General features: G+C 43.0%; 2 protein-coding genes across 3 annotated transcripts; one reads left to right on the forward strand and one right to left on the reverse strand.

The window, feature by feature from the left end:
- Nucleotides 1–186: 186 nt before the first annotated feature.
- Nucleotides 187–11,022, forward strand: osbpl7 (oxysterol binding protein-like 7). 2 transcript variants are annotated; one of them, XM_035750013.2, is made up of 20 exons: nucleotides 187–541; nucleotides 2,818–3,058; nucleotides 3,315–3,455; nucleotides 3,575–3,628; nucleotides 3,717–3,830; nucleotides 3,998–4,159; nucleotides 4,259–4,412; nucleotides 5,055–5,176; nucleotides 5,468–5,557; nucleotides 6,781–6,952; nucleotides 7,048–7,139; nucleotides 7,282–7,441; nucleotides 7,527–7,810; nucleotides 8,085–8,222; nucleotides 8,316–8,379; nucleotides 8,555–8,633; nucleotides 8,711–9,006; nucleotides 9,204–9,330; nucleotides 9,534–9,656; nucleotides 9,834–11,022. In XM_035750013.2, the coding sequence occupies exons 2-20, from the start codon at nucleotides 2,918–2,920 to the stop codon at nucleotides 9,940–9,942; spliced, it is 2,622 nt and encodes an 873-aa protein (XP_035605906.1). In that variant the 5' UTR covers nucleotides 187–541; nucleotides 2,818–2,917; the 3' UTR covers nucleotides 9,943–11,022. The 2 variants fall into 2 exon arrangements, with proteins under 2 accessions (XP_035605906.1, XP_035605897.1); XM_035750004.2 differs by having other exon boundaries at nucleotides 188–541; nucleotides 5,468–5,566.
- Nucleotides 10,975–27,889, reverse strand: tbx21 (T-box transcription factor 21). The gene is made up of 6 exons (XM_035750026.2): nucleotides 26,980–27,889; nucleotides 17,806–17,960; nucleotides 16,890–17,011; nucleotides 16,582–16,740; nucleotides 15,007–15,068; nucleotides 10,975–14,633 (listed from the first exon to the last, which is right to left on the reverse strand). The coding sequence occupies exons 1-6, from the start codon at nucleotides 27,525–27,527 to the stop codon at nucleotides 13,841–13,843; spliced, it is 1,839 nt and encodes a 612-aa protein (XP_035605919.1). The 5' UTR covers nucleotides 27,528–27,889; the 3' UTR covers nucleotides 10,975–13,840.

A 27,889-nucleotide genomic window follows, 5' to 3' on the forward strand; every position in this document is an offset into this window, starting at 1 on the left:
TTACTACTAACCCACAGGGTTGTGTGTGACATATTGTTTTTTGTTTGATTTAACTATAGATCTTCTCATGATGTCAAAACATTGGATCATGTGTATTCTTTGTGTCAGAAGAACATTGACGAGTCTTTATTTAAATGATTGTAAACATGCAGTTATCCAATGGCGATATAGAGACAGACAGGCCTAGGTGCACCCTCAGTTGTCGGGCCTACATGTCTAGCAGCAAACATCCAATGAGCACATGTAATTCCTTAGGCTAATGCGGATAATTCCCTGGCCATATTGCGCAGTGGCACAGCTATCCGTGGATTTGGGTGATGCGTTTGACTCATTACACGTGCACAGCGAAGCAGACATTGGCAGTTTCTACAATACTTTTTGACGGCGTGTCTTGTTTTTCCGCACGTGTGTTGAGAAAGACATGGTCCCGCAATCGGGTAAAGCTGTGTGATTTGTCAAACAAATGGGAAATCACGAGGTTTGTCGGACATTTCAAAATATATTTATTACCGCGATGAGAGTGGTCACACATGAACTTCAGGTAAGCTCGCAGAGTGAATATTTTCGTTTGATGAATGTGTAGTTGAAGAGATGACTGTTCAGGAACGGGAAATGTCCAAGGATATGGATGCAATTTCAACATGCCCACTCCAACCAACTAAACAAACAACCACATAACCAAAACAAACTACATTAGTTATTGGGTTTACCTTTTTCAAAATGTTGCTAATTGGCAAGTAATGCAATATCAGATCATTGTAGATTTGGCTATTATAGAATACATGTTTTTGACACTTTCTTAAGCACATAATTCATTGGACTAGGCCCCTATGTCTAAATGTTTGTTTTATTTTTATGAAATAGATACTAGTTTAAGGTAATTCTCAAATTAACATGTGTCATGCTCAAAATGGTTTGTTTAGTTCAGGACATGAGTCAACTTGTGTGGTACAGTCATTTCATAATGGGCTTTCGATAAGAGCCTCCTTGCCCCAATATAACCATTGTGATGGGGCCCAAGGTTATGCCTTTTTTTGCATTGAGCTTTCTTGAGAATAACACGTAGTTTGTATGTAACCACATAGCAAGTTTACTCACCTGCTGGTTTATGACTAACAACCTGTCTGTGGTTTACTCGTGCACACTGTAAATGCGTCAGTCACCTCATATCCTTGTTGTGCTGGAAAATAATATTGTATGGCGAGCCCTGTAATATGCACAGACTTCTCATATCTCTTCAGTACCCTTATACTTATCAGTTGGAGGCAGGATCAACCTCCTCTGTGCACTGCCCACAGAATCTCACCGGGGGAAACTTCAGAGAATTTAGAGCAATGTTGAGTAGAGAGATGACACCATTTCCCATTTGATGCAATGACTGCAGTCTGGCCTCTTTTTGGCAGATGTAAATCCTGTCAATAGTGGTCACCCTTAAACGTAATATAAGATTACATTTGGTCACACTAGCAATGTTGCCTAGAATAACCTGCGTTGACTGCCACAGCAAAGGTCAAGGACCAGGGCCTAAACATCAACATATATCCACATAGCATTCACAATTCAATGGGTTGATTGCCCACTTCAATATGCCAAGCAGGCCCATATACAGAGCATGATGTGGAGGGTTTACACTGTAGTTGGCGACTATAGATAATTCTGTATTTTTCTGCGTTGAGTAAGTAAGCAAGCAAGCTTGAAGCTTGGTTCGCAGCAAATCCTATTATCCTGTTTCTGCCACACGCTTCCCTGACGGAGGTCAGAGAGGCTTCCCTCTCTACCTCTGTCCTCAACCATCACCCCTTTATTTAATACCAAGCAAAGCCTGCATGGATGCACATGGATACATCCGTGAGCTCAAAACACTTGTCTTGGAACACAGGGGTGCAACTTTTACATTCTGAAATTGCATTTTTTTGTCTTCCCCAGTTTTATCATTGGAATGCGATACAAAACGAGGCAACTGTGTGCTTTGGGAACATGCTGACGCCTCTGGGCGGGTAGACTGTTTGGAGCGTTTTCCTCATGGATAAAAAATAACATGTCTCCTCCACTTCTAAAACCCGAAGTTGCGCCCCCTGATGGAACCTATAATGTATTCAAGTCATACACATGATCTGTTGTGTTTTCAATGGCTGTAGATGTAAGTGTTGCATAGGCCTAGCACTCCCACACCCAGGCCTCAAACCTTTTCTGTTGTCACCGCCAGATCTTCAGTGTTCTCTGCCTTGTGATCTCATTACTGCATGTTCAGGAGAGGTCTTACTAAAAAAGGTTAAGCCAATTAGAAGGGAGGTTAGTAATCTTCTCCTCAGATTCCCAGTCTGTTGGAGTGAGAACAACCCTATCACCCTACAGGTAATGGCCTCTGATGTCTTCCTTTACATTGAAATGGAAAAATGTGTAAATTACACTGGATGGAAAATCTGACATTGATATTAAATGGCTCAGTATCACAAATACATGTTGCGGAAGGGTGAGAGGAATCTTGGGTTCTATCACAAGCCCCTGTGCAAACCTTTGCCAAGAGCTAGATGTGCTTTTAATCTTTTTGAAATAACACCTGCCCAGAAGTTATGAATACAGGCCTCATAGGACCTCCGACAAGAGATTTGTCAACCTAAGGTTGTCCACTCTTCAGACCCTTAATTTCAGCTAACAATTGACAAGTTTAATAATTTAGAATATGCAACTTATTCAAAGGAAGCCTCAACCTTGCACAGCCTCATTCAACAGCAGTTTATACATGTTGACAGGAGGAAACATGTTTGCAAAGAGTAGCCATCTATATTTGTATTCTTTCATGTGTTTCTTTCTCAGACCCATACTTCTGAGATGACTGGGAGTTTGTAGAGGAACAGTCTTATTGAAAAATCTACCAATAACACAAGGGAGGGAAGGCTGACATTATCATTTAAAAATGGATTCATTTCAAAATCCGTACGGGTCCACGCTCAACCGCAGCCAATCTCTGATGAGTGGCCTGGAGAAGACTCCTCCCACGTTGAACAAACCCACCCACTCTCGGAGCAGTAGCACCGCCTCCTCCCGTCACTCTCGGGTGAGTACGGTATGTCTCTTCCACCAAGAGAGAGTCACAATGACAAAGAATCAACATCAACACATTCAGTTAACAATAAGCACAACCAAAAATGATGTTCTGTACATAATAGGTAAGGAGTTTTAAAGTCATTCTGCACCTGTTTTTAAATATCAAATATCCAAACAAAACATCCAACTGTGTGTTAACATCCCACAAATAACAATGTCTCCAGATGGGTGCTGATGTGTTTGTTATGGTGTTGGTTTACCCTCAGAACATTAAAGACTGGGAGGTGATGGATGACCTTCAGGTGGAAATAATGTCTGGTGACAACTCCCAGGACCTGACCATCCCAGGCATCTGTGAAGGATACCTCCTCAAGAGGAGGAAATGGCCCCTGAAAGGCTGGCACAAGGTCAGCAAACTGCCCGTTAATCCAATCCACCAGTGTGTTTGGTCACTATTTTGGAAATGATTTCACATTAGTTTAATTAGAAATTAGTTTAATTCATGTGTTTTTGATCCTACTTTCAGAGGTACTTTGTGTTGGAAACGGGGATCTTACGATATTCCAAAACCCAACAAGATGTAAGTGTACATTCACTATATTATGTATTTTAGTTAAATGATAAACTCAGCATTAATAATATAATGGGAAGCACTTTCTATTTTAAAGATCACAAGGGGAAAGCTTCATGGTTCATTAGATGTCGGCCTTGCAGTCATGTCTATCAACAAGAAATCCAATCGTATCGATTTGGATGCAGGAGATGTTCTATATCATATGAAGGTATGCCCAGTCCCTTTCACTTACGTAAGTAACTTAGTAAACAAAGTTCAATGTTGTCCAAGGTTGAATTGGAGAACGGTTGGATTAGGTTTTTGGGATTCGTTTTTAGAGGCCTGTAGTAATACAAATGAACTTGGCGCCACTCTTCCCATTCTTTCCTCTCCTAGGCCAATAGTCATGACTTGTTCTACATCTGGGTGGCCAAGCTGAGTGCCCATCGCATGTTCAAGAAGAATGAGGCTGCTCAAGTGCACAATGGCTTTTTCCAGGCCTTGTCCCAGGGCACCAGTGTGCCTGGACTAGCACAGAGGAACGGCATGCAGGACGTGGTGAGTCCTCTCGCTCTGTACAGGTCCAGTCTCTGTTCATGCTTTATAGTCTTGTATTGACTTGTCAGTGTCTGTCTCCCTCTCTCGTCTGTATACCAGTCTTCCTACCAACACTACCATAGCACTGCAGACTCTTACGTGGGTGAGATAGCTGCACCAACACCGTCCGAGTTTCCCTCTGTCAACCCGGGGGTGAATGGGAAGGTGTCAGCCTGGTTACAACAGACTCGTGACCCAGACAGCTGTGCTCAAGGTACTGCACTCGTATACAAAGTAAACCCAAAATGCTTTAGGGCTGCCAAAGTTTTATTTTTTGTTGCACTCACGTAAATCGCCTAGCTTCTAATTGTCATAAATGGCGCTTCATGGACAACCATGGTTATCTCAAGGCCATCAGACTGTTAAACCGCCATCACTAACATTGAGTGGCTGCTGCCAACATACTGACTCAAATCTCTAGCCACTTTAATAATAAGATATTGGATGTAATACATGTATCACTAGTCACTTTAAACAATGCCACGTTATATAATGTTTACATACCCTACATTACTCATATGTGTATATACTGTACTCTATACCATCTACTGCATCTTACCGATGGCCGTTCGGGCTCATCCATATATTTATATGTCTATATTCTTATTCATTCCTTTACACTTGTGTGTATAAGGTAGTTGTTGTGAAATTGTTAAATTACTTGTTAGATATTACTGCATGGTCGGAACTAGAAGCACAAGCATTTCCCTACACTCGCGTTAACATCTGCTAAACGTGTGTATGTGATTTGATGAGATCTACGAATGTTTCGCTCCAGGTCTTAACTCCCCAGTAGAACTGTTCTGGGATCTTCCCTAAGAGTCTCTGTTTTTTAATTTTTTTAAATTTTCTTCAGAGCTGAACCGTTGTCAGTTGGAACTGTCTGAGCTGAACCGACTGGTCCGGAGGCTGCAGTTGCTGGAGGGGGGCCAGCAGGCCTTCACCGACGGCGAGCTGCAGCGCATCATCAGCATGCAGGTGAGATGAAGCAACACTACGGCCCAGCTCCAAACCAACCCTTCCTAGTATAGGTTTAGCAGTGTGTTAATGGTTCCACTCCAGCCATCGCATTGGCTAGGATCAAATATCAACACTTATCCAGTTGTTTCAGGTCTACACATTTTCCTAGCGGTAAGGGGTGACTTTTCCTAGGGGCAAGTGAACATGGAGTTGCAGGACAAGGGTGTGAGACATGCTTGAATTAAGTAATGTAATGAGATAAATGGCTCATGTATGTTTTATTTATTTATTTATTTTTATTCCACCAAGAATCTCTCTCTTGAGAAACCCAAGAAGTCCAGGTCTTGCAAGATATGGGGTCACTCGCGCACAATGTCAAGGGTAGAGGCCCTTGGAATGGTAAGACAGGTTAGTAACATACATTTTCTTTTTTACCTGTGGTTCTTAGATTAAATGTGCAGGTGATTTAAACTGACTTTATACAATTTTGAGTCATGGATATTTGTTCCAGTGCATTTCCCCGTTGATTTGGCACTAATGTTCACATATTTTTTTTAAACTAAAATTCCAAAAGTTGATTGTGTACCACTAACCAACCTGTAAAGAGTATGTGTTGGTTTTGAGTATTAGCTAACCCAATCATCTGATAACTTTTAGGCTTCCTTTTAATCCAAAATCTTTTCGTGGGATTACTAAATCAGTGAGTCAACACCAGGAAACAAGGCAGACTGCCAAAGCAAGGAACACCTAGCTAGTCTAATTGATCTCTTCCATGTTGTCTAGACAGTCACACAGACACAGGGGTAAAAACAAATGTACAATGGAAAGTAAGGTCAAATCAGATTTAGATTCAGAGACTGAGCAAACCAAATGTTTTTTTTTACAATTACAGACTGCTATCAGATTGAATGGAAGTTGTAGCTGTGATACATATGTTTGAGAAATAAGACTTTGGTTAATTCCTTGTAGGACATACATGCTCCTACAGTAGAATTGAACACTAGCGGGCCTCCTGAGTGGCGCAGTGGTCTAAGGGGTTCGAATCCCAAGCTGTGTCATTACTGGCTGTGACTGGTAGTCCCTTAGGGTGGCGGACAATTGGCCTTGTGTCATCCGAGTTTGGCCGGGGGGGTGGAGGGTTTGGCCAGGGGGGGGGCTTTACTTGGCTCATCACGCTCTAGCAACTCCTTTGTGGCGGGCCGGGCCCCTGCAGGCTGTCTTTGGTTGTCAGTTGAGCAGTGTTTCCTCTGATACATTGGTGCAGCTGTCTTCTGGGTTAAGTGAGTGGGTGCGGCTTGGCGGGTCATATTTTGGAGGACACACGACACAACCTTCGGCTCTCCGGAGCCCGTTAGGGAGTTGCAGCGCTGAGACAAAATCGCGGAGAAAAAGGGGTTAATGTTTCACGAAATAAAAAATTTAACAATAGCTTTTAATCTTCCATAGTATCTATATTGCATGGCTTGTACACAGTTCTTATTAATTTTCCTTCTACATACAAACATATTTGACATCTCACTAATGTGGGGAATCTGTGACTGGCAAATAATTATCAGACAAATAGAAAATGGTTGTTCAGTTTGTTCTACTTGTTCATTCTCCAACGTTCCTCCATTTTGTAGCTGTCCTCTAGTCACCTGAACAGCTCGTCCCAACTGGGTGCGTCTGTCCCCTCCCTTCAAGACTATGTCCCCGCCGTCCCAGACTATGTCTACTCCCAGCTGTCCCCTCCCACCAACACCTCCCCAGAAGGCAGGAAGATCCAGCAGGACATCTGTAGCGTGTCCCAAAGAGGTCAGAGTCAAAACACACATGTACTCACACATGTTCTGTGCATTCATTACTACTAATGCTAAATGTGAATTTCTTTATTTTCCTGTTACTGTCAGTACACGCGTCCCTCAAGTCTGTGCATGATGCCTTGGCCCAGGAGCGTCAGAGACTGCAGGATACCTACCACCAATCAACCACACTAGCTGAGGTGAGGGTATATGCCTCCATGGAGACAGGCTTGGTTTACGAAATGTGTGTGTTTATTTGTGTGCGGGTGCTTTTCCTCACCGACTGTCTTCTTGGCTGTCTTTCTCATGGTGTTTTATTGTTGTCACTCTTCCTCTCTTTAGACTGTATCTGGGAACGAGTCCCGTCACACGCCATCGGTGACAGACTCTGCAGCTGAGTATTTTGATGCGAGTGACGGTGTCCTGAATGGGAGCTTCTCTGAGTCCGAGTCTGGTCTGAGTGAAGGGACAACCAGCAACTCTGAACCTGAGGAAGGACATGGTGAACACACATACACACCCTCTGTAACCAGTTAGCAAATAGCATTTTTTAAAAATTGATTGAAACTGATCTCTCTCCCCCACAGCTTCAGCTACTCGTGAGTACCGTGCCAGCATCTCTAAGACTCCCAACTGTGTCGTGCCCAAAAATACGGGCCGCCGTACCACCCTGGCCGCCCACTGCCCGGACAACGCCCAGGTGGGCCTGATGCAGATCCTCTATAACAACATAGGCAAGGACCTGTCCCGTGTCTCCATGCCTGCTGCTCTCAACGAGCCCATCAATCTGATGCAAAGACTGTGTGAGGAGCTTGAGTACTCTGAGTTGCTGGACACTGCCAACAACACACAAGACCCCTACCAGAGGATGGTGAGGATTCTTAAATGTCTTCAAATGTTGTAACTCAAAGGATGTAAGGCTTTAAGAGCCACCTTAAACACGGAATGGAGAAGTGCTCAAGTTAGCAGCATCTGGACACCTCACTAAACTATGATAAAAAGTTTCCGTTGTGTCAAAGGTATATGCTAGAATACAGTATGCACAGAGCCTCACGGTTTAAATGAAACCACGTAACGACAGCTATACTAGTGATTCGCAGTATGTTAGATTAGAAGACCGAAGGTGTTTCTCTGGTCTTGTGCAGGTCTACGTAGGTGCCTTTGCCATCTCTGGCTATGCTACCGCTCACTACCGCAACCGCTACAAGCCCTTCAACCCACTCCTGGGGGAGACCTATGAATGTCTGAGAGAGGACAAGGGCTTCCGCTACATCAGTGAGCAGGTAGGAGGACTGAATCTTCTCTCACATTCCTCAGCAGGCCAGGTCAGACTAGTTCTGTCGTGTTCAGAATAGACCGTTCTTGTCTTTCATCAGGTCTGCCACCACCCCCCCATCTCTGCGTGTCACGCAGACTCAGATAACTTCTCCTTCTGGCAGGGTGAGCTTTACTGATCTATAACTGAGTTAAACCTTCATTCTAGTCTGCTAGTGTTAGCAAGTGTCTTGATATTTTAGTTTTTTTTAACCATTTCTAAACATTTAGAAACTATCTGAAACTTTGATCATTAATGTGTTTCTCATGAAGCACAACATTATTTGTGTCACCTAAACAGACCAGCGGTGGAAGAATAAGTTCTGGGGGAAGTCACTGGAGATCATGCCAACAGGGATGGTGAATGTCACTCTCCCGAGGTGAGAGTCTGCTGCTGGTGGCCATTTCTTTACTATCTGTTCCCTCGAACTGTTAGAAATGAACATCACTCTTTTAGGTTTGGGGACCACTATGAGTGGAACAAAGTGGTGACCTGCATCCATAATGTCCTGAGCCAGCAGCGCTACCTGGAGCACTATGGGGAGGTCATCATCCGTAACCTCAACGGCAACGCGTGCACCTGTAAGATCACCTTCGTTAAGTCCCGCTATTGGGGGTCGGACACCAACAAGAATGAAGTGCAGGGCACCGTGCTCGACCAGACTGGGAGTGTTATCCACCGGTTTGGGGGGCTGTGGCATGAGGGCATCTTCTGTGACACCTTGCCCACTCCACAGTGTATCTGGAAGCCAAGTGAGTATCCCACCCACCCAAGGAAAATAGTCTGAAAAGTTCAAAACGGAGAATTCTTGTATCAAAAAAGCCTACAAACCCTAAAGGTTTTTTTATTTTTTTTAACTGTTTAGCGATATGCTATCTAAAGACGTTGTGGTTTGAGGCTGTGGTTACATTAGCTGTAGCTGACTTCAGTGGTCTATTTCACTGTACAGATTCCCAGCCCAAGGACTACTACCTGTACTACGGCTTCTCAAGCTTCACACTAGAGCTGAACGAGCTCACCCCAGGCCTGAAGCCTCTTCTGCCCCCCACAGACTCACGCCTTCGTCCTGACCAGAGGTGAGTGGTGCCACCATGGGTCGGGCTTGATTAGGAAATGGAAAACCACCATTTTACAAATATATATTTTTTATATTAACAGGCCCATGACGTTTTCCTGTTTTTAGGTGACACGACCAGGAAAAACTCTGGGACTTTCTCGTAGATATGATGGATTCGATGAATAGGTGTGTTTTTGATGATTGTTCTTTTATTTTCCTCAGGATGCTGGAGGATGGGAGGGTGGATGACTGTGACAAGTTTAAAGAAGAAGTGGAAGACATGCAGAGGGAGCGGAGGAAACAACTGGCTAAGAAAGGACAGGAGCACACGCCACGCTTCTTTAAGTAAGTCCCTTTCCTTTTAGTCTTCAGTGGTACTTGTATATCTAGGATCATACCCCCAAATCTTTTTTTTTTTTTTAAACCAAACTTCAATTGTGATATATACAGTAAGATCATATCGGACTCCACTGGTTTAATACTAGGTATGCTTTCTGTAATTGAATCGTTTTCCGTCTTTAGGAAAGCCATGGATTCCTCTGGGAGGGATGTGTGGCTGACCAATGGAACCTATTGGAAAGTCCGAGAGAACCCGGGCTTTGCTAACACACACAACCTGGAACTATGGTGAATAAAACAGACCGACTGGGGCCATTTGGTGGAATTGGTGAAGGCATCGATGAACCGTCCTGAGGCCCCACCTTCCATCATTGCCATCTGATTTGCACTCCCTCCCTGGCTGCTTCATGGGAAACCTCTGGGGAAAGTCTGGAAATGACTTGGATCCACTGAAACGTCAAGATGAAAATAGTTCCCAGAATGTGTAACGTCACCTGTTCTGCCACCTGGAAAGGATAAATAGACTTTTCTCTCATACTCGTATTTAGTCCATTGCAATGTATTTATGGTCATTCCCCATTTGTGTACATTTATGTTATCTTGTCAAGATGTATTTGCTGTCTAGAGGGCTGGAAGTGTGAGGTTAATTTGCTCAGGTCAAGACATTTACTGTGACTATTCTTCAGATATTGTAAAGGTAGAAAAATGTGTATTTAATACTCCCGGAGCTGTCTCCTAACTCAATCTTCATCAATTGTCATCACTCAATTTTCACACGTCTCTCTAAGTCATCTATGCATGATTTGTGGATCCTAAATTAGGATTACGCCCATTTATGAATTATTGTTGAATCATATTTATTTCAGTGGCATTGGTGTGTTCAAACATTCCTTTCTCCTACCTGAGTGTTTTAGTAAGTCAAACAATTTGACATGGGAATGTAACCTACAACAGTCTGTCATTTAGGGTGCACATAAATTACTTTTTATAATGTAAGTTGTATTTTTGATTAGATTTCTAGTGAACAATAATAATGCTGTTACTTGTGATTTAACATATTGCTCTTGAAAGGGGTTACCAAGGCAACTGGTTGCATAATGAGTCTGTGTTAATAAAGTATATTTTATGATTGAGTATAATTAAATTATAATCAAGCTAGACTTAATATCAACATGTCTAATATACAGTACAATGGGTATGTGGGTATTATTCTGTTTATAATCTTGAGGTTGTCTTTTTTTATTTTATTTTTTACATTGGTTTGAGATTCAATTTAAACAGTTGTGATTATGAAATGTTAATTCATGAATAAAACACAGTAAAAGACAATTAAAGCCACCTTTTAATAAATTAAACATTTTTTGTCCTTCAATGTTTTCTGCTAATCGAGTCTTTATTACATTAGAATAAAGTGAAGACAATATTTAAAAAAATCTTAATTTAGTACAATATTTTGCATTTCTCTACTGTATTCCTGGATCATCAGAATCTATTTATCCTTTACAGCCTCCTCGGACCTATTGAGTTAATCACTGATTTATACACCTTTACGATAATTTAAGGACCGGTCATTTCACAGACTGAAGGCAAGGTGCCCTACCCCGGAGACAAACAGTCCACATTAAACACAAATTAACATGTTTCACTATCCAACTGTTGGATGGAGAATTTGACCTTTCAAGTCTACTCCATCCTTATCCTCTGAGCTTTTTAAGTCAAGACGGGACGACATTTCCCATTCACAACTTAATTCTAATAAAAGGATGGCAATGAATCATGGGTTATGGATTGTTTCTAGAAGATTTCTATTGGCAGGAGTTTGTTTTGTTTATTGTAAGGAGATGTACACCAGGAGGCCGTCCTGAGGAGTCTACACCACATACAGACAGAATGATCTATATCTCTCAACTCACTAGCAGTCATGTTAATGCAGGTCACAGTGCCAGACAGCGTCACATACAAAATCATGTAACGCAAGATACAGAGTAAAACATTTCTGCACATTTTCCAAGCATTTGATCAAATCAATGTTTTTCATTTGCTCTTGCAATACTGAACACTATAAATAAAACATTAAATCACATCTCATTTTAATTGCACTTAAATAACAATGGATTTTCCACCCCTTAACAAACAACTGTAATAATGAAGTCCCCTTTTTCATTCATTTGAACTGCTTAAGGGTAAAAATAAACTTTTCAGGAAGAGACTCATGTTAGCAATATATTTCTATAGTGTCCAGCATAAGATCAACTCTACATAAGAAAACATCTACAGCTAGACTTTTTCAATTCCATTTGATTCCCTTTCCCCTTTTTGTAGTACATGAAGTCAGTCCAATGACCTTTACTGTGCTGTGGCATTATTGCATTATGATGGTGTCACAGCAAAGTCACATTATGCTAAGCTCTGTTTAGGGAAGGTGTCTTTCTGTTTGCGAACATATTTCATTTACAAGAGTTCTGCAATACCACATTGTCTTCTCCATCCTATTGCTCCAGTTTTATGTCAGAGAATCACTGATTTCTTCCGCCTTCCAATAGGAAAACCAGCTTCTCTGTTTGTTTGTAGAAAGGCAGTTTAGCCTGACACAAAATGGCAGAATTTCCCTTTGAAAGTTGGCATCTGTACAATTCATGAATGAATAATATAAAAACACTTTGAGGAGGTAAACAAAACGAACATCCAGTATATGTAAGTAGGATAAAAAATGTTGTTTTTAAAAATATCTTACATGAAGTATATTCAATCATAGCCAGTAGGGCTGACTGTAGACACACAGACCCATTGTCTTTTTTTAAAGTGGATTTGTTTTGGTCACCTTCCAGTGTGAGTGAGTGACTGTGTTTGTGAGTCATGTTATCATGGCTGGCCTGTCGCTTAATAAGTGACAGGCCATGTGTCTTCTGACTGTACTCTGTGTACGATATACCGTATACATAAGTGCAATAAATAATGAGGCCTTGCCTTGATTATATTCCTGTCCTTTCTTATGGCCTCGCAATTGGAGCACACACACCCAGCAATATGTGGTTTTAGACCACCAGTATCCCAGTGTCCTCTGAGTGAGAGGCTGCCTGTCACCCCCAGAGTCACCCCCAGAGACTTCCTCTATGTAAAAACCATATACTCTGCTGGTAATGATTTCTGTTGTGTGTTGTCTGACTGGCTCACGTTTGAATTCATCGCCTTTGTTGTTGCCTCAGATTGTCTGTGAGATATGCTGATTTCCATTGTGTTGTGAGTCTTTGGATTGGCTGCTAAGGCTGTGTTGTTCTAAATGACAGACCTGATGTAGGCGACAGTAGGTCACAGGAAGACTGGCCCGTCAGCCTTGATGCTAATTAGCCTTGATCCTTCAGGTCATGTGCTCGCTAAGCTCCCCTCACCTCTAACACCTGACGCTGGCCTCTGCTCTCGCCTGCACGTTCCCCATCAGCCTGCAGTTCTTCTCTGCTGTCACAAGGGGGAGTTCCAAACTCCTCAGACAGAGGATGAGACAGAAATTATTCCGTTTTGTTATTAGCATACAACCAGTCGTGTCTGCGTCTCAGTACATTGGGTCATGTGACCGCGAGCATATACTAAAAGTGGAGCTGGAGAATAGTGTGTGTATGTGTGAGAGAGAGCGTGTGTCTGTGTGTGAGCATGTGTGTGTGTGAAAGAGAGTGTGTGTCTGTGTGTGAGTGTGATGGGGGAAGACTGGACAGTCCCTGCAGGGGTCTGTCAGCAGGTGTGCAGACGTCTTATTTTTGAATCCCCAAACGTTAAAAAGACTTAAGTCAAAGGTCTGTGTGTCTGTATGTTTCTAGGGCAGTGTCTGTGGACCCAGTCATATTGCCTTTGCACTTTGGCCCTCGCACACATTAACAGTCATGTTCAAAGTGTTCCTGCCTGACCTTAGGAGGTCCTTGTCCTCAAACACGTAACCAAAACACAACCTTAGAGAAGCCTCCCTTTTGGGCTGTCGAGAGGTCCAGTCTGTCTGTATGTGTCAAAATGGCTGAGGTGCCATTTACCAGGCCCTTCTGTGATGTTGGCGTTCTGTGGCCAATGGAGCTTCAGTCCAGCGCCATTACATGACTTCATGGGACAGGCAGAGAGACACGGCCATGTGGGAGATACCAAAGCACAAAGAGGACAGGAGGGGGACACTAGGAGAGGGTATTTACGTGGTGGGTGGGGCGGCTTCAGTGGGTATAAAAGCCGTAGTAGCCGGCATCACTACTGCAGTCCTTTTCACAGACCTCCACGCTGCGGGTGGGCGGCGAGTTCTCCGTGCTGGAAGCGTAGGGTGACACTCGTCGCTTCTTGCCCTCTGCCCCGCTCTCGAACAGGCCGGAGTCAGCCGAGTCCACCGATTTGACCGAGGGGGGTTCCAGCCAGGGGTCCTCCCCCCCCACCCCCGCCTCCTTGGGCTTGTCCTGCAGTGAAGGTGGGGGGCGGAGCGGCTCCAGTAGGGACGGGGGGTGGAGCCTTGGGTGACCTGGAGAGGTAGAGGACACAGGCCTGAACCAGCCTAGACTGGGGCCGACTTTACTGGAACAGGGATGGTTGAGGTACTGAGGGGAGGGCCGGCCGGTGCTCCAGGCTGCCGAGGAGGCTCCTGAGACGGATACGCTGGCCGTGGCGAACGGGCTGTCCTCGTAGTAGCTCAGCGTGTGGTGGGCCGACGTCTGCAGGGGGAAGGGCTTGTAGAAGCTGTTGCTGGAGAAGTCACCCTCATAGGAGTTGAAGTCCAGCCGGTTGGAGGTGACACTCTGCTGGGGGGAACGGTACCAGCGGCTGTGGGGGCTGGCTGAGGGGTCTTTGGTCTGATGGCCCATGGCTGCCATGTGCTCCCGGCTGTAGAAGCGGTTCTGGGGCAGGGGGTTCATGTACTGGTCCATCAGGTACCCCTGGGTATAGCAGGTACCTGCCAAAAGCTGCTGGCCCTCGGTGGGAGAGGGGGTGACGCGGTCCGAGTCAGGTGGTGCGTACAGCCTAGGCAGGGGAACGGGGAGGAACAGGGGAGGGGGCGCAACACAAGAAGACGTGTTACTTCCTGGCAAAACATGTGTCACATCAAATGTCTCTTAACCATCTAGCAGGTCTTTCACACCTCCTCATATCAACACATCTTTGTGAGATAGAAATACATTGGCCTATTAGGGTTAGCAATTGTATATTTATTAGTTGGATATATCCAGTGTTGATATGGTAGGACTGAGTACGTGTGTGAGCACTGTGCCTCAGCGTCCGCTTGTACAGACATAGAGCTGGTTTAAAATGTCAAACGTTCTCATTCAAGACTACAGATGTTTTTGAGGGATTTTGTTTTCTCTTTATTCATTTGGTTATTTTCTGGCATACTCACGCGTCATAATTGTCCCGGAAACCTTTCGCAAAGGGGTTATGGTCTATTTTTAGCTGGGTGATCTGTGTAAGAAATAGCAGGAGACAGGATGGGAGAGGGGACAAGGATAGGATAGACAGATCGTTGAGGAGAGAGAGTGTGAGAGCTTAGACGCATAGGAAAAAGAGAGGGGGAGAGAGAGTGGGAGAGAGAGGCGGAGAGGGAGTGGGAGAGAGAGTGGGAGAGAGAGAAAGAGATATCACTGACTGCATGAAATGACTAATGAGGGTTACACACAGTTTATTGTCTTATCGTGGGAAAGTCTTGAGTACACTTCTATTCCTAATTACATTATAAACGTCTATGGCAGTGGTCAATCTTTTCTGAGTCAAGATCACTTTCTGAGTCAAAATGCATGCCGAGATCTACCACGTTTTTTGTTAACATGACTTAAAAAGCCTATGCAACATTAACCAATTAAAGACAGTACTGTACCAGTGAGGTATGTGCAGTAAGCAATAGGCCCAATACATTATCCCCGCATACTGGCTTTGCTTGAATTGACCTGCCAATGAATTGTTGTTCGGGACATTTAAAAATATATATATTTCAAAATTTGAGGTAGGCTATAAGATCACACCGGTAATAGATCCATTGTTGTATTACTTGTGAGGCACAGCTGAGTGAACATACATTTAAATAATTAGCTTTTTATTTTACTGGGCTGATGGTGCCTGCATCTGATGGTCAGTCTCAGAGGAGGGAGAGAGCAACACCTCTCAACATCCCTCCGCTCTCCCTTTCCTCCACTGACACTGACCAAAAAGGGACACCGTCTTCCAGCTGATGGCGAAAAATCGAGTCGCATCGCATTGCTTCTGCCTCATGCACAAATTCAGGTTGTTACTCCTATGAACAGAGAAATGTTCCTTGATATTAAAAAAGACCCAAGCCGCTATAGATACACTTTCCTACTCATTCATTACTGCTACACTGCTTGTTGCAGAGCTGAGTGGAAATAGGAAGAACACACATTTTATGGATTAATACAGTGTTGAATACAAAGTGTTGACAGAGCTGAGTAAGAACTTAAACATGAACTCACTCATATAAACAGCAGCTCTTTGCTGTATTCGTTGACAGTCTCTCTCTAGTCATGGTTTTAAATGTTTGAAATCTCACAGTATCAATTTTGCCATAGCTTTCTTTTATGCCTGCTACGTTACTGCAGACTCGGTCATCTGAGCAATCTGATTGGCCAGCGGAGGCATAGTGCACTTGATTTCCTCTCCAGGCCCACCGGGAAGGCAGAATTTGTACCTTCAGACACATAAAATGGCAACAGTTTGCCAACCCGGGCACAGGGCAGCTGAATTGACTGTACCTACCACCAACAACCCGATAATAATAAATAAAAAAATAGGAACACAAGCCCTTAACGTTGTTTTTTTTTACAGAAATGTTTGGCGATCGACTAGAAATGCCTTGGAGATCGACAAGTCGATCGCGATCGACCGGTTGGTGACCCCTGGTGTATGGTATGCTAAGGAAAAGGGCTAGTCAAATGAGCTGTTGAGGTCGGGCGAGGTGACTCACGTCTGCGTTCTGATAGGCTGTGACGGCGATGAATTGGGTCTCTGGGAAGACGAAGGTCTGGGCCTTGGCGGTGAGGAAGAGGTCCTCAGAACCATCCTCCTTCACTTCGACGATGTGCAACCGTGGCTGGTACTTATGAAGTGACTGCAGAACGATCATCTAAGAGGGAAAAAGCACCGGAGAGTTAGTCCTAGAAGGGCATTAACGACCATGAACAAAAACAATGAAAAGTACCACCAATGGAAAATCTCATTTGGATCTGATGACATCTTTAAATGAGTTTCTGAGGCATATCTGCCCCACGTTACCTGGCCCACGTTGTTGGCACTGCCCTTGTTGTTGGTGAGCTTGAGCTTGCCAAATGATACCTCCTGCCTCATCCAGTGAGCCCCTGTGTTGGGAGAGTCTGGGTGCATATACATCCTGTTGCCTATTGGAAAGAATTAGAAACAATGTTAATGAAGCTTTCGTGAAGCCCTTTACAAGTCTACCTCGGCCTACATGATTGCTTCACAAATCGTTTACAAGCAAATGCCATACTAAACAATCAGAGCTCCATTTAACATTAGCAAAACGACCTACTGACATGTTACTAAAGAATCATAGCTACCACAACAATGTTACCACGGCTACCACGGCACTGTAATTAGTCAGGAGCCACACAGCCACAATACATGTTAGTGTATGACCCAGGTTGACCTATTTCAATGACTGCAGTGCTGTACGGCGGGTTGAAATTGTCATCGTTCACAAAACAATGTAGCTGCCTTAGGTTGAGTCTCTTGGTGATTTCACTCACACTGGGTAAATTGAAACGAATGGGGTAGAGTGAGAGGGATGATTAGCCACTGAGGAAAAGACTGAATCCATGTTCCATTCAATCGATAAGCATGGTTATAAATGTTAAGGTCACGTTGATGCTCTAACTCTCAATGCTACTCTGGAGGGATCCTTTGGTTTCACTCATTGTACCATTGTATGTCATTGATTGGAACAGTATGGATGACAGAGAGTGTGGTGTGGCAATACATATTTAAGATATTTTAACATTTAAGTCATGTAGCAGATGCTCTTATCCAAAGCGACTTACAATAGCAATTTGGGTAAAGTGCCTTGCTCAAGGGCAGATTTTTCACCTAGTCTGTTCAGGGATTAGAACCAGCGACCTTTCGGGTTGCTGGTCCAACGTTGGCCGAAACGTTCTCAACCGCTAGGTAATCATACCTGGCATGTTACCCTCTGCTTTGCCACACTGGACCCACTTGCCTCCCTGGTACCTCCAGTGGTGCTGGTCGGATAGGACCACGTCCACATACACATTGTAGTGGGCTGACGGGTCCAGAACGCTGATGTTGAAACTCAGGAAGGGGAACATCCTCCTAGAGTAGAAGAGAGGAGAAAAAGGTCATCAGAACATGAGAGAAGAGGTGGATAGATATAGTTGATTAAAATACACTGAGACTGTAGCGTTTTCTTATAGAGCCAGATTGAATTTAAGTAACACAAAAATGATGCGTTATTGCTCTTTATAAAAGCCGTATTATGAGTGGTGTTATTGTTTTACAACCATTATTCCAATGTGGATATATACACACAATTGAAGTAAAAATATATGAATGCAATGAACATTTCCTGACTTGACAGCTTTACAACACTACCATCACAATGTCAAAATCTACTTTTAGCTACACATTGTACTGTAATCGGAAGCAATCATAAGGCATCTTTGTCAGAAACAACAGCGAGCCAAGATAAAGAAGGGACATCTGGGTTTACATATCCGAAGGTGTAGTGTGCGTTTTTTTTTGTGTGCGGTTAGAGGGCTGAGGGACAGAGTGAGGTGGGGGGGTATGAGTGTAGTGGAGGTAAAAATGTAATATGACCGTTAATAAAAGATGGACCAGAAAGCAGCGTCTGATTGCTGCAGCTTTACTTTGGTGAACGGATTTTGAGCACCGGGGCCGTGAAGTTAACGGGGAGGTCAGCCTGTCCCCAGGCAATAAAGTAGGGGAATGCTGGCAAAAGTTTGGCCAAACACACACACACACATACCTATTGTACAGTACACACACACACACACACACACACACACACACACACACACACACACACACACACACACACACACACACACACACACACACACACACACACACACACACACACACACACACACACACACACACACGCGTGTACGGGAGCACGTACATAACACAACCACAGGATTGCTTTCTGCTGGAGTGGATTCTCCCGAATACATTATATAACCCCTTGCCCTCAGGCGCCCTGCCATATATACTATATATACACCTATCAGTTTACACTGGGTTGTATATTCCTTCATTATGATACTGCAAGTTGCTGCTGTATTTGGTCCGTTGTTTTTACACTCCGTAGTACCTGAGGCTACAGCGCTGCCAATACAATACATTCGTTGAGATAGTATGCTTCAGTGACGGATAGATACTTGATCAGATAAGGCTTTGACCATTCATTTGCGGTGGTTCTAAGTTCTAGAAGCTGTGCTAAAAAGACACTTCCTTTACAGATACTCTCATCGCCACCAACCAGCCAACTCAGGAAATGACTATTATCCATTGCAGTCCATTTGGAGACAGGTTTTAAAATGTAGCATGAGCTAGAAACAGCATAGAACAATGCAACCTGACAACCTGCTCAGTGTGTCAATGCGTTTGTACTGTGTCCCTATCCAAATAAAATAAACTATGGCGAGAAAAATAATGCAATTTCACAACAAAATGAATAATTAATACTGCAGGCGCTGACTTTTCAGAGGGTGAAATGTTGGTCTCTTTAAGCCATGGTAAAGTATTTAGTCCTACAATACTATAGCAGAGATTGAGGGTAGAGAGATGCTCTGCCTCTTTATACATTGACAGTCCCGTCTGCCTCGGTATGATAGAAGGGGCATTACCTTTTCCACTTGGTGTGAGCCTATAAATTCAGCTCATTTAAATTCAGTCTATTCCACCCTCAAGCTGTTTCAGCATTAAGCAGTGTAAAACAAGTGAGGTGTATAAAGAGATATTTGTTTTTGGGGGAAACTGTGTGTGTGTGCGTGTGTGTGTGCGTGTGTGTGTGCGTGTGTGCGTGTGTGTGTGTGTGTGTGTGTGTGTGTGTGTGTGTGTGTGTGTGTGTGTGTGTGTGTGTGTGTGTGTGTGTGTGTGTGTGTGTGTGTGTGGACAGAGGGAATTCACTCTGGAGGGTAACTCCTACACCATTGGGGGGGGGGGTGTATGTAAGTATGTGCGTATGTGTATATGTGTGTGTGTGTGTGTACTGTGTGTATCTCACAGATTTCAGTGCCACAGTCATTTAGTCAAGTCAACCTGTACTCTGCTGATACAAAACAGAGTTTCCTCTTCAATGACCACGTTTCCATCCACAGTTATTTTGCGAGAAAAGTCATACCGTACACAAATAAATCACGACAGCTCTGATATATATTTTTTTAAAGCCAACAGATCATTTTTAGGTTCGACATGGTTATTGGAGGAATGGCGGAGGAAACGCCTTTAAGAGCAAATATTGATATAACAACCATCAAATCGAAGTAAACTTGGAGTCACGTGATGATGTGTAGTGTGGTCCTCCCACTACAACTCGGGGAAACAATGCCGTTTACAGATGAAATACATGATGATTAACTTCACACAGGGTGGTGAAAGTGCACAGTGATCTTGATGCTCCTTTCCAATAAATATCGAGGGTCTCGCTCTTATCCTTAACAATCTCATCATGTTGACTCGACTACCCGCACAGCATACCCACACTGTACCTGCGAGCTGTTAGTAGGCATATTTGCTATTTAACGCAACGGTTTGTGTAGAGATGAAAATGCAATCAAAACACATTGAACATTCGATTTTTATTCGGTTCATGATAACTTAAGTGAAAATGTCAATTTTGTCTACACTACGTCATCACGTACTGGTTTTCATCTGTGACAAGTCAGTTTGGTGGAAACCACTGGTGGTAAAATGAGCATATTTTATTTATGCGGATCTGAGAATATTCACATGAAAATCTGTTGACAATTGGATGAAAACCTAGCAATTGTTATAGAATACGTTTTGTTTGCGTTTGTTCTGCATGCTTCTGTGACAAGATGGAAGCGGTTGTCATATACTGTGTCTGAAGGAGATAATGTGCTCACTGATTTCATTGACAAAACTCACAAGACCTTACACACATCATATACCCTTTGTACAAAATCTAATTAGGTGATGCCATATTTTCCTTCCACAGTAAACCGCTACACTGTTGGATAGCAGTCTGGCTACGTGCATTATGGGCAGCCTGGTGCAACAATCAATCACAGTTCTTGGTGAAATCCAAGTATTGTGGCAGCTCCTTAGCTGCTAACGAATAACAGGCGATAGGTTTCTCCATCCAGGTCTGTGTTTAAAGGTCCAGTGCAGTCAAAATTCTGTTTTCCCTGTGTTTTGTATTATATTGTACAACAGCTGATGAAACTAACATTGCAAAAGTGTGAACATGTTTTATCAGTATGATTTCCTCATAGTTGCTGGTTGAAAATACAACCTATACGGGTCCTGCTAATCAGCAGAGTTGCATGGGCGGCAGTTGCGGCTTTCGCGTCAATCTGATTTATAGAGAGATTTGCAAAACTCTCTGCCAATGTCAGCTAATTTTCAGTTTTCCCCTCCCCACTCAGACCACTCTCAGACAGTCCTAGCTAAATTTATACTTTAGAAATAGTTGTTTTCTTAATGGAAATCTATTACAGTAAGGTGCTTAATTGTTACACAGAAATGATTTGATATTGAAAAAAACCAAACAGCTGCATTGGGCCTTTAATATAAGTGAAAACAGAAACTGGCGGCAGGCTGTTTGAGTCATGAGCAGAACCCCACTAAACCCTGCGCCATGAGATTAACAGAAAACAAGAACACTGAAAGTTGACATTTTCCTTCACTTGTATTATCAGACTTATTTAAAGTGAGGCCTTTTATCAGAAATCAGAACTTGTCGAGGGGAAACCAACGACGGAGCCTCAGACATGTGGAGGAGGTTTCGGGGTTTTCGTTATTGAGAGTGCAGGCTGAGGTCTGGAAACTTCCCCGGCAGAGGTTGAAGGGCAAAGAGGCTGACTGAGATGGGACAACGACAGAATGGCATAGCCATGCCATGATTCAATGTCCAGTGACTCCTGCACTAGTGTCTAGGACTGTAGGCGAAACCTGTCTGGTATGACAGAGCAGTGTCCATTCTGAGTAAATCCTCGTATTTACGTCATATGTAGTCATAGCTGTACCTGTAGTACTTGCCAGACTGCCACTCATTTCAAATGTGGGTGAAGTTAACAAACAAAATGTCAATGACAAAAATGGGATTGTCGTTGAAATGGGGTAGAGAGAAAGAGAGAGCACACAGTCAAGGAAAAACGGGATAGAGGGAAAGAGAGAGAAAGAAGGAGAGAGAAAAAGGAGGGGTTGTCCTGAGGATGTGAAGCAGAAGCTGGAGAGTGACTGGATATTCACCGGGGAGAAGACTTTGATGCTTGAGCGCACCCACTGATTCAACAGGACAGGAGTTCAGGTCCAGTTTGTGTCACCACACAAGTACACTTGATCAACTCTGATGAAAACATGCCAGTCTACAGCTGCTGCTGGACACAAGCAGAGTTTCACACTATTTATAGGCATCTATTCTCTGTCCACTGTATCAATGTGCAGTATAGATAACCTCTCTGTACATAGAAAACAGTGCAGGTGCAACAATTGGAATATATAGTCAGATGATGTTATTTGATACACATTGAAGATATGATTGATGATACAGGATACTGTTGGCATTGGATGAATCAGTAAAGCAGTAGACTTCAAATGTTGGCTGCACAGTAATTAAAATACACTGAATATATGCAAACATATTATTGCTGCAACCATGAACCTCAAATCAAACCCACTGGGACAAAAACTGATTGAATCAACATTGTTGCCACGTCACGTAAATCCAATGACATGGTGATTTGTTTGGTTGATTTCAACTCAACCAAATGTAAATGAAAAACTAAATGTTGAACATGACATGTGTGCCTAGAGGGACGGTTTTTATGAGTGGACGCCACCATGCTGTACATGCTCCATATTCTCCACATCCGCGAAGAACCTAAACATCAGAGCATACAGGAAGTACTTGGGTTAGTTCTTTCTGAAGAGTCTGCATTAGACGTTTCTGCAAGACATTGCATCCTCTATCTATGCACTCACCAACAGCTGTACAGGATGTGACAAGTCATTTAAAAATCCTAAGACACTAAAACCTTGAAATAGTCCTACTTCTGCTTCACAAGAGAGAGAGAGCGAGAGGGGAGAGAGAGGAGGAGGGGGGGGGTTTATCCTTTGCCAAGATAATACATCCATATCAAGAAGCTGATTAAACAGCATGATCATTACACAGATGCACTTTGTGCTGGGGACAATAAAAGACCAATCTAAATTGTGCAGTTTGTCACACAATGCCACAAAACACAACTTTTTTTGAGGGAGTGTGCAATTGGCATGCTGACAGCAGGAATGTCCAACAGAGCTGTTGCCAGAGAATGTAATGCTAATTGCTCTACCAAGAGCCGCCTCCAACATCATTTGAGAGAATTTGGCAGTACGGGGTGCTGAGGAGTATTTGTAATAAAGCTCTTTTGTCTGGAAAAACAAATTCTGATTGGCTGGGCCTGGCTCCCCAGTGGGTGTCCTGGCTCCTAAGGGGTGGGCCTACCCATGGCTGTGCCCTGCCCAGTCATGTGAAATCCATAGATAAGGGCCTAATGAATTTATTTAAATTGACTGATTTCCTTCTATGAACTGTAACCCAGTTAAATCTTTGAAATTGTTGCATGTTGCATTTTTATTTTTGTTTAGTAGATGCATTAATTACCCAGACACAGACTAGGTTGCACTTGATGTTTACAACCACTAATTGCTATCTCTACAAATGCTAATGTGCATTTTTATTCAATGCCAGCTTTCAGGAACACCTCTTGACAGCTACAGTAAATAAAACAGCCCTCTGACACTTTCCGCTACACTTTCTGCTACAGTTTCAAAAGCCAACTCCATGTACTGGAGCTGTAAAAATGATAATACAAACAATGGATTTATATAATACTTTTATAGGACCAAAGATGCTTAAAACCAATCAACAAACAAACTCTACTTCATCCTTCACCCTCATACTCTACTTCCGACATGTTCATTATTCGTTTCTAGATAGTTTATACATGGGTAATAAACAGTTATAACTCAATGGTTTAATTGTGATTGATTGATCCTAAATATATATATTTTTTAACGTTGAAATGTTTTTTGTAACATATTAAGTGAGAAATATACCCTTGATGTGTTTCTCACAACATGAACAAGATTCAATGAACCAGAAACAGACTCTGAGCAGGTAACCATGAATCCTGTGTCTCAAGTTAGCTCAAAACTCTTCCTCTGAAGGAGGCTGTGTACACTGTAAGAACGCACTGAATCCTTCTAAGAACACATCATGCTAAAGATCAATAACAGTTCGAAACAGAATCGAATTAGAGAACATTAAAGATTTAAACAATGTAAAAATCCAGAAGGCACACAACAACATAATGGTTGTCTTTTTCTTTACAAGATGCCTTCTTTTACAAGAGATGTTTCTGAAACGTTAACAATGGCTGAACGCAGTTGTCGCTATAAAAAAATGCATGTCCTGGTCAAATTTCGAATCACGTATAACCATCATTTGACATCGTCTCCTTAGTTATGTTGCTATCAGCAATCTTAGTGCACGGCAGACCACTATCAAAATATAGAAACCTCTCATCAACAGATAAGGTTTCATTGAGGTTACTGTTGCCACTGCCATGAGTCAAACAGAGATTCAGTGGTGGAGGAGATGGATGGGCCAAGCCAATGTTAAACGAATTGGTCTTGTCTTAGAGGAAAACTTGAAAAGAACAGGAGAACTAGGGCCCCTGGCACAGGCATAGGGATCGCTGGACATTTCAAAGGCCAGACTTGTTCTTCTGAGGGAATGGGATCCTCACTCGCTGTACTCTTACTGTATCCGAGAAGAGGTGAGGGTGAAGAAGGGAAAAAAACACACCTTGCCTTCGAAGCTTGAACATCAAAGGTGCCTTGCACCACTGTTCTGTGTATGACCATCTGAAGCCTGGCTGGTGCTCGGTCTGCAATTCACCCCCACCTCTCTCTCTCTCTCTCTCTCTCTCTCTCTCTCTCTCTCTCTCTCTCTCTCTCTCTCTCTCTCTCTCTCTCTCTCTCTCTCTCTCTCTCTCTCTCTCGGCTTTACAGAAGTTCCATTGGAACAGATGAGCATCCCGTATGTGTGTGTGTGTGTGTGTGTGTGTGTGTGTGTGTGTGTGTGTGTGTGTGTGTGTGTGTGTGTGTGTGCGTGTGCGCGTGTGCGCGTGTGCGTGTGTGTGTGTGGGGGGCATTATGTGTATTTTAAGAGATGTATTAATTACTATAATTACATGAGCTGGGATGACCATGACCAGACTGTCATTTTCCACAGGGTTATGTGCCAGAAGATGTTATGTCAAAAACTGACACACACACACACACACACACACACACACACACACACACACACACACACACACACACACACACACACACACACACACACACACACACACACACACACACACACACACACTGCCTGCCCAACAAATAATTCATTTGGCCCTAAATTAATTTTTGATACATGGCCATACATTTCCAAAGTCCCAGAGGACAGTGCAAGAATACAGCAAGGATTAAAATGCGCCAGTGTCCAGGACTTCTTGAAGTCGCGAACAAGACCGTCACACAAAAATTCACAAATGCATACATAAGATGCGCAGCTGTAGTCCTAAGGCCAGGTCTTAGAATTCGCTTATACTTGAAGAGCTCTCTGCAGCAGAACTTTCTCGGTGACAGGAGAATACAATGTAATGGACAGACTGGAAAGAAGTGGAATTTTTGACTCTCATAGATGTTCATTTCATTTTTAAGAAAGAGCGAGAGATGACACCGTGACACAGTTTAGCCTATAAAGGGTGAACATAAGTAACTGGACAAATTCTGGGTATACAACATGTGAATATGAAAAGTAGCCTATGAAAATACTGTACATGTTATTTAAAAAAAAAATAGTAGACTTTTCATTGATCAATGCTGTTTTGTGCACGCTGTTGTGATTGATGTTCATATATTTTAGAATAATCACATTTTTACGACAAACACAGGTAGCCTAATAACACATTTATGACACAATTGTTTGTATCTTAAAAATATTCATCCAAATTATGTATTTACATGGTAGTAAATACAGTGGTAACTGGAAGGGCAAGCATGTAATTCATTTAAAATACCAATGTCCTATTATATGACAGCGCACTTGGTATTTTGACAGATCAGAATCACGAGAAACCGATGGCCTGAAACCTTATGTCAGATGGATGTGTCGCATATTAGTAAATTAATCATCATCGACATGACTGGATCTTAATGCTCGGTGACCTATGCGACAGTGCCTCCAGCAATGTCTTCCCCTTGTGTTCGTTGCTGGGTGGGTTGGGAGCCAGTGGTTTATGCCACCGTCGTGATACCCTCTGCACGCACTTCAGGAGGTCAGGCTGAAGTGTCATTATGTTTTCCAGCAAACAATACTTCTCTGATATTGTGGTTAGTATTTATGCTTGTCATCATAACACATTTGACTCAAACCGACGCATGAGAACTTGGATTGCTTGGCCTATTATTTTCATGATTAGTTACACAAGTTAAATTAATTACGATTTAACGGTAAAATGACATTTAAATACGCAAAGGAAAACTAGAAAAATATGATGTGAGAAGCTCTTAATGCTGGAGTTAGTTTATTTGAAGTTTAGCCTAAATATCATGCAGTTTTCATCTTAGTAAAATTGCTCTATAGATTTTCAGCGAGTTTAACACTCATTTCATATCTAATACATAGTTTTTGAGCACTTTGTTAGTCTGTATAGCTTATCGATACCCTCAAGCCCTGTCTGGATTCATTCGTATTGCCCTAATTCATTTGCGCGTGACAGACTCGGCTTTGGCAGTTTGGCACAAATTGAAACTTCATAATAAGGTCATCATTAGCAAATACCTTGTTTAGGAATGATTTCGATGATAACAAGCGCAAGGCAATAAAGGAACTTTCCCCTCACCAATGATTTGCCCACGAGCGCTCATACCTGTCCTTGGCACCTGTCAACAACGTTCAGCGCGCGCCTACATACCTATGATACAAATCGTGCTACTTTGTCATTTTGTGGCTAAATAAGATGTAGGTTTATAAATAGGCAATACGTTTCCCTCTGACGGAATTTGCATTTCTACTCACCGCCCCTGTTTCGTTATGATCATTTCGGTTTGGTATTTGTGGAACTTCGCCCACAGAGGATAGTTGTTGAGGAGAGCCTGCGTCTTTCCGCACACCTGTAGCCCAGGTAATGGGTAGAGTGGCGCGCGATAGTACCCATGTTGAACGGGTGCGGGATAACTCTCCGCAGAGGCAGGGTAAACTTCTTTGCTAGTTGTCGAGAAACCTTCGCTTCCCGTTGGTAAATAAGTCTGTCCCGTTCCGTTTCTAGTCGGCGACCTGACACTGCTGAAATGGCAGCTATTGTGGGGAGTTGGTGAGTAAAACCTCCCGGGTTGCGCTCCGAATCCGGCCACAGTTTGGTCTGCGTGGTACGGCAGTGCCGATCCGTCCTGTCCGTTTTGAATTGAGTCTTGGTAATATAATCTGGTGTCCTGAATTCCCATTTTAAAATCCACGGAATTCTTGCTGCGTTGAAGATGATTGTTGATATCGGTGTCTTTTCCGAAAGTTTGCGTATCAGTCCCATTCAACATACTGAGGTAAAGATTGCCACCTATGCCGCCCATTTGCAGCCCCAGTCTCAGTGTATGTGCAATGTCATAGGTTCACCGTGCCCCTGTTTCACGTCCAGTGAATTGAAAGCGCCTTTACGGATTGTGAGATAAATGCACAAACTGAAACATTTCGTCCACCTACCGATGTTTTTTCTCTCACTCGAGCTAAGTACAATTGACTAAAGTTCCTATACCAATAAGTCTATCGACTTCTGGAAAACGCAACTTACATTTAAATATTCCAACAAATTGGCAATCATTTAAAATAACCTACTATTTATTCAAATAAACTGGCTAATTATTTTATATTTGGTCTTCGAATGTCTTGTCTTCTTTTTACAAGAGTCCCTACCAGTATCTCCAACACATGCCCA

The sequence above is a fragment of the Oncorhynchus keta genome, chromosome 3 (assembly GCF_023373465.1).
Source record: "Oncorhynchus keta strain PuntledgeMale-10-30-2019 chromosome 3, Oket_V2, whole genome shotgun sequence".
In the NCBI taxonomy this organism is placed as follows: Eukaryota; Metazoa; Chordata; class Actinopteri; order Salmoniformes; family Salmonidae; genus Oncorhynchus; species Oncorhynchus keta.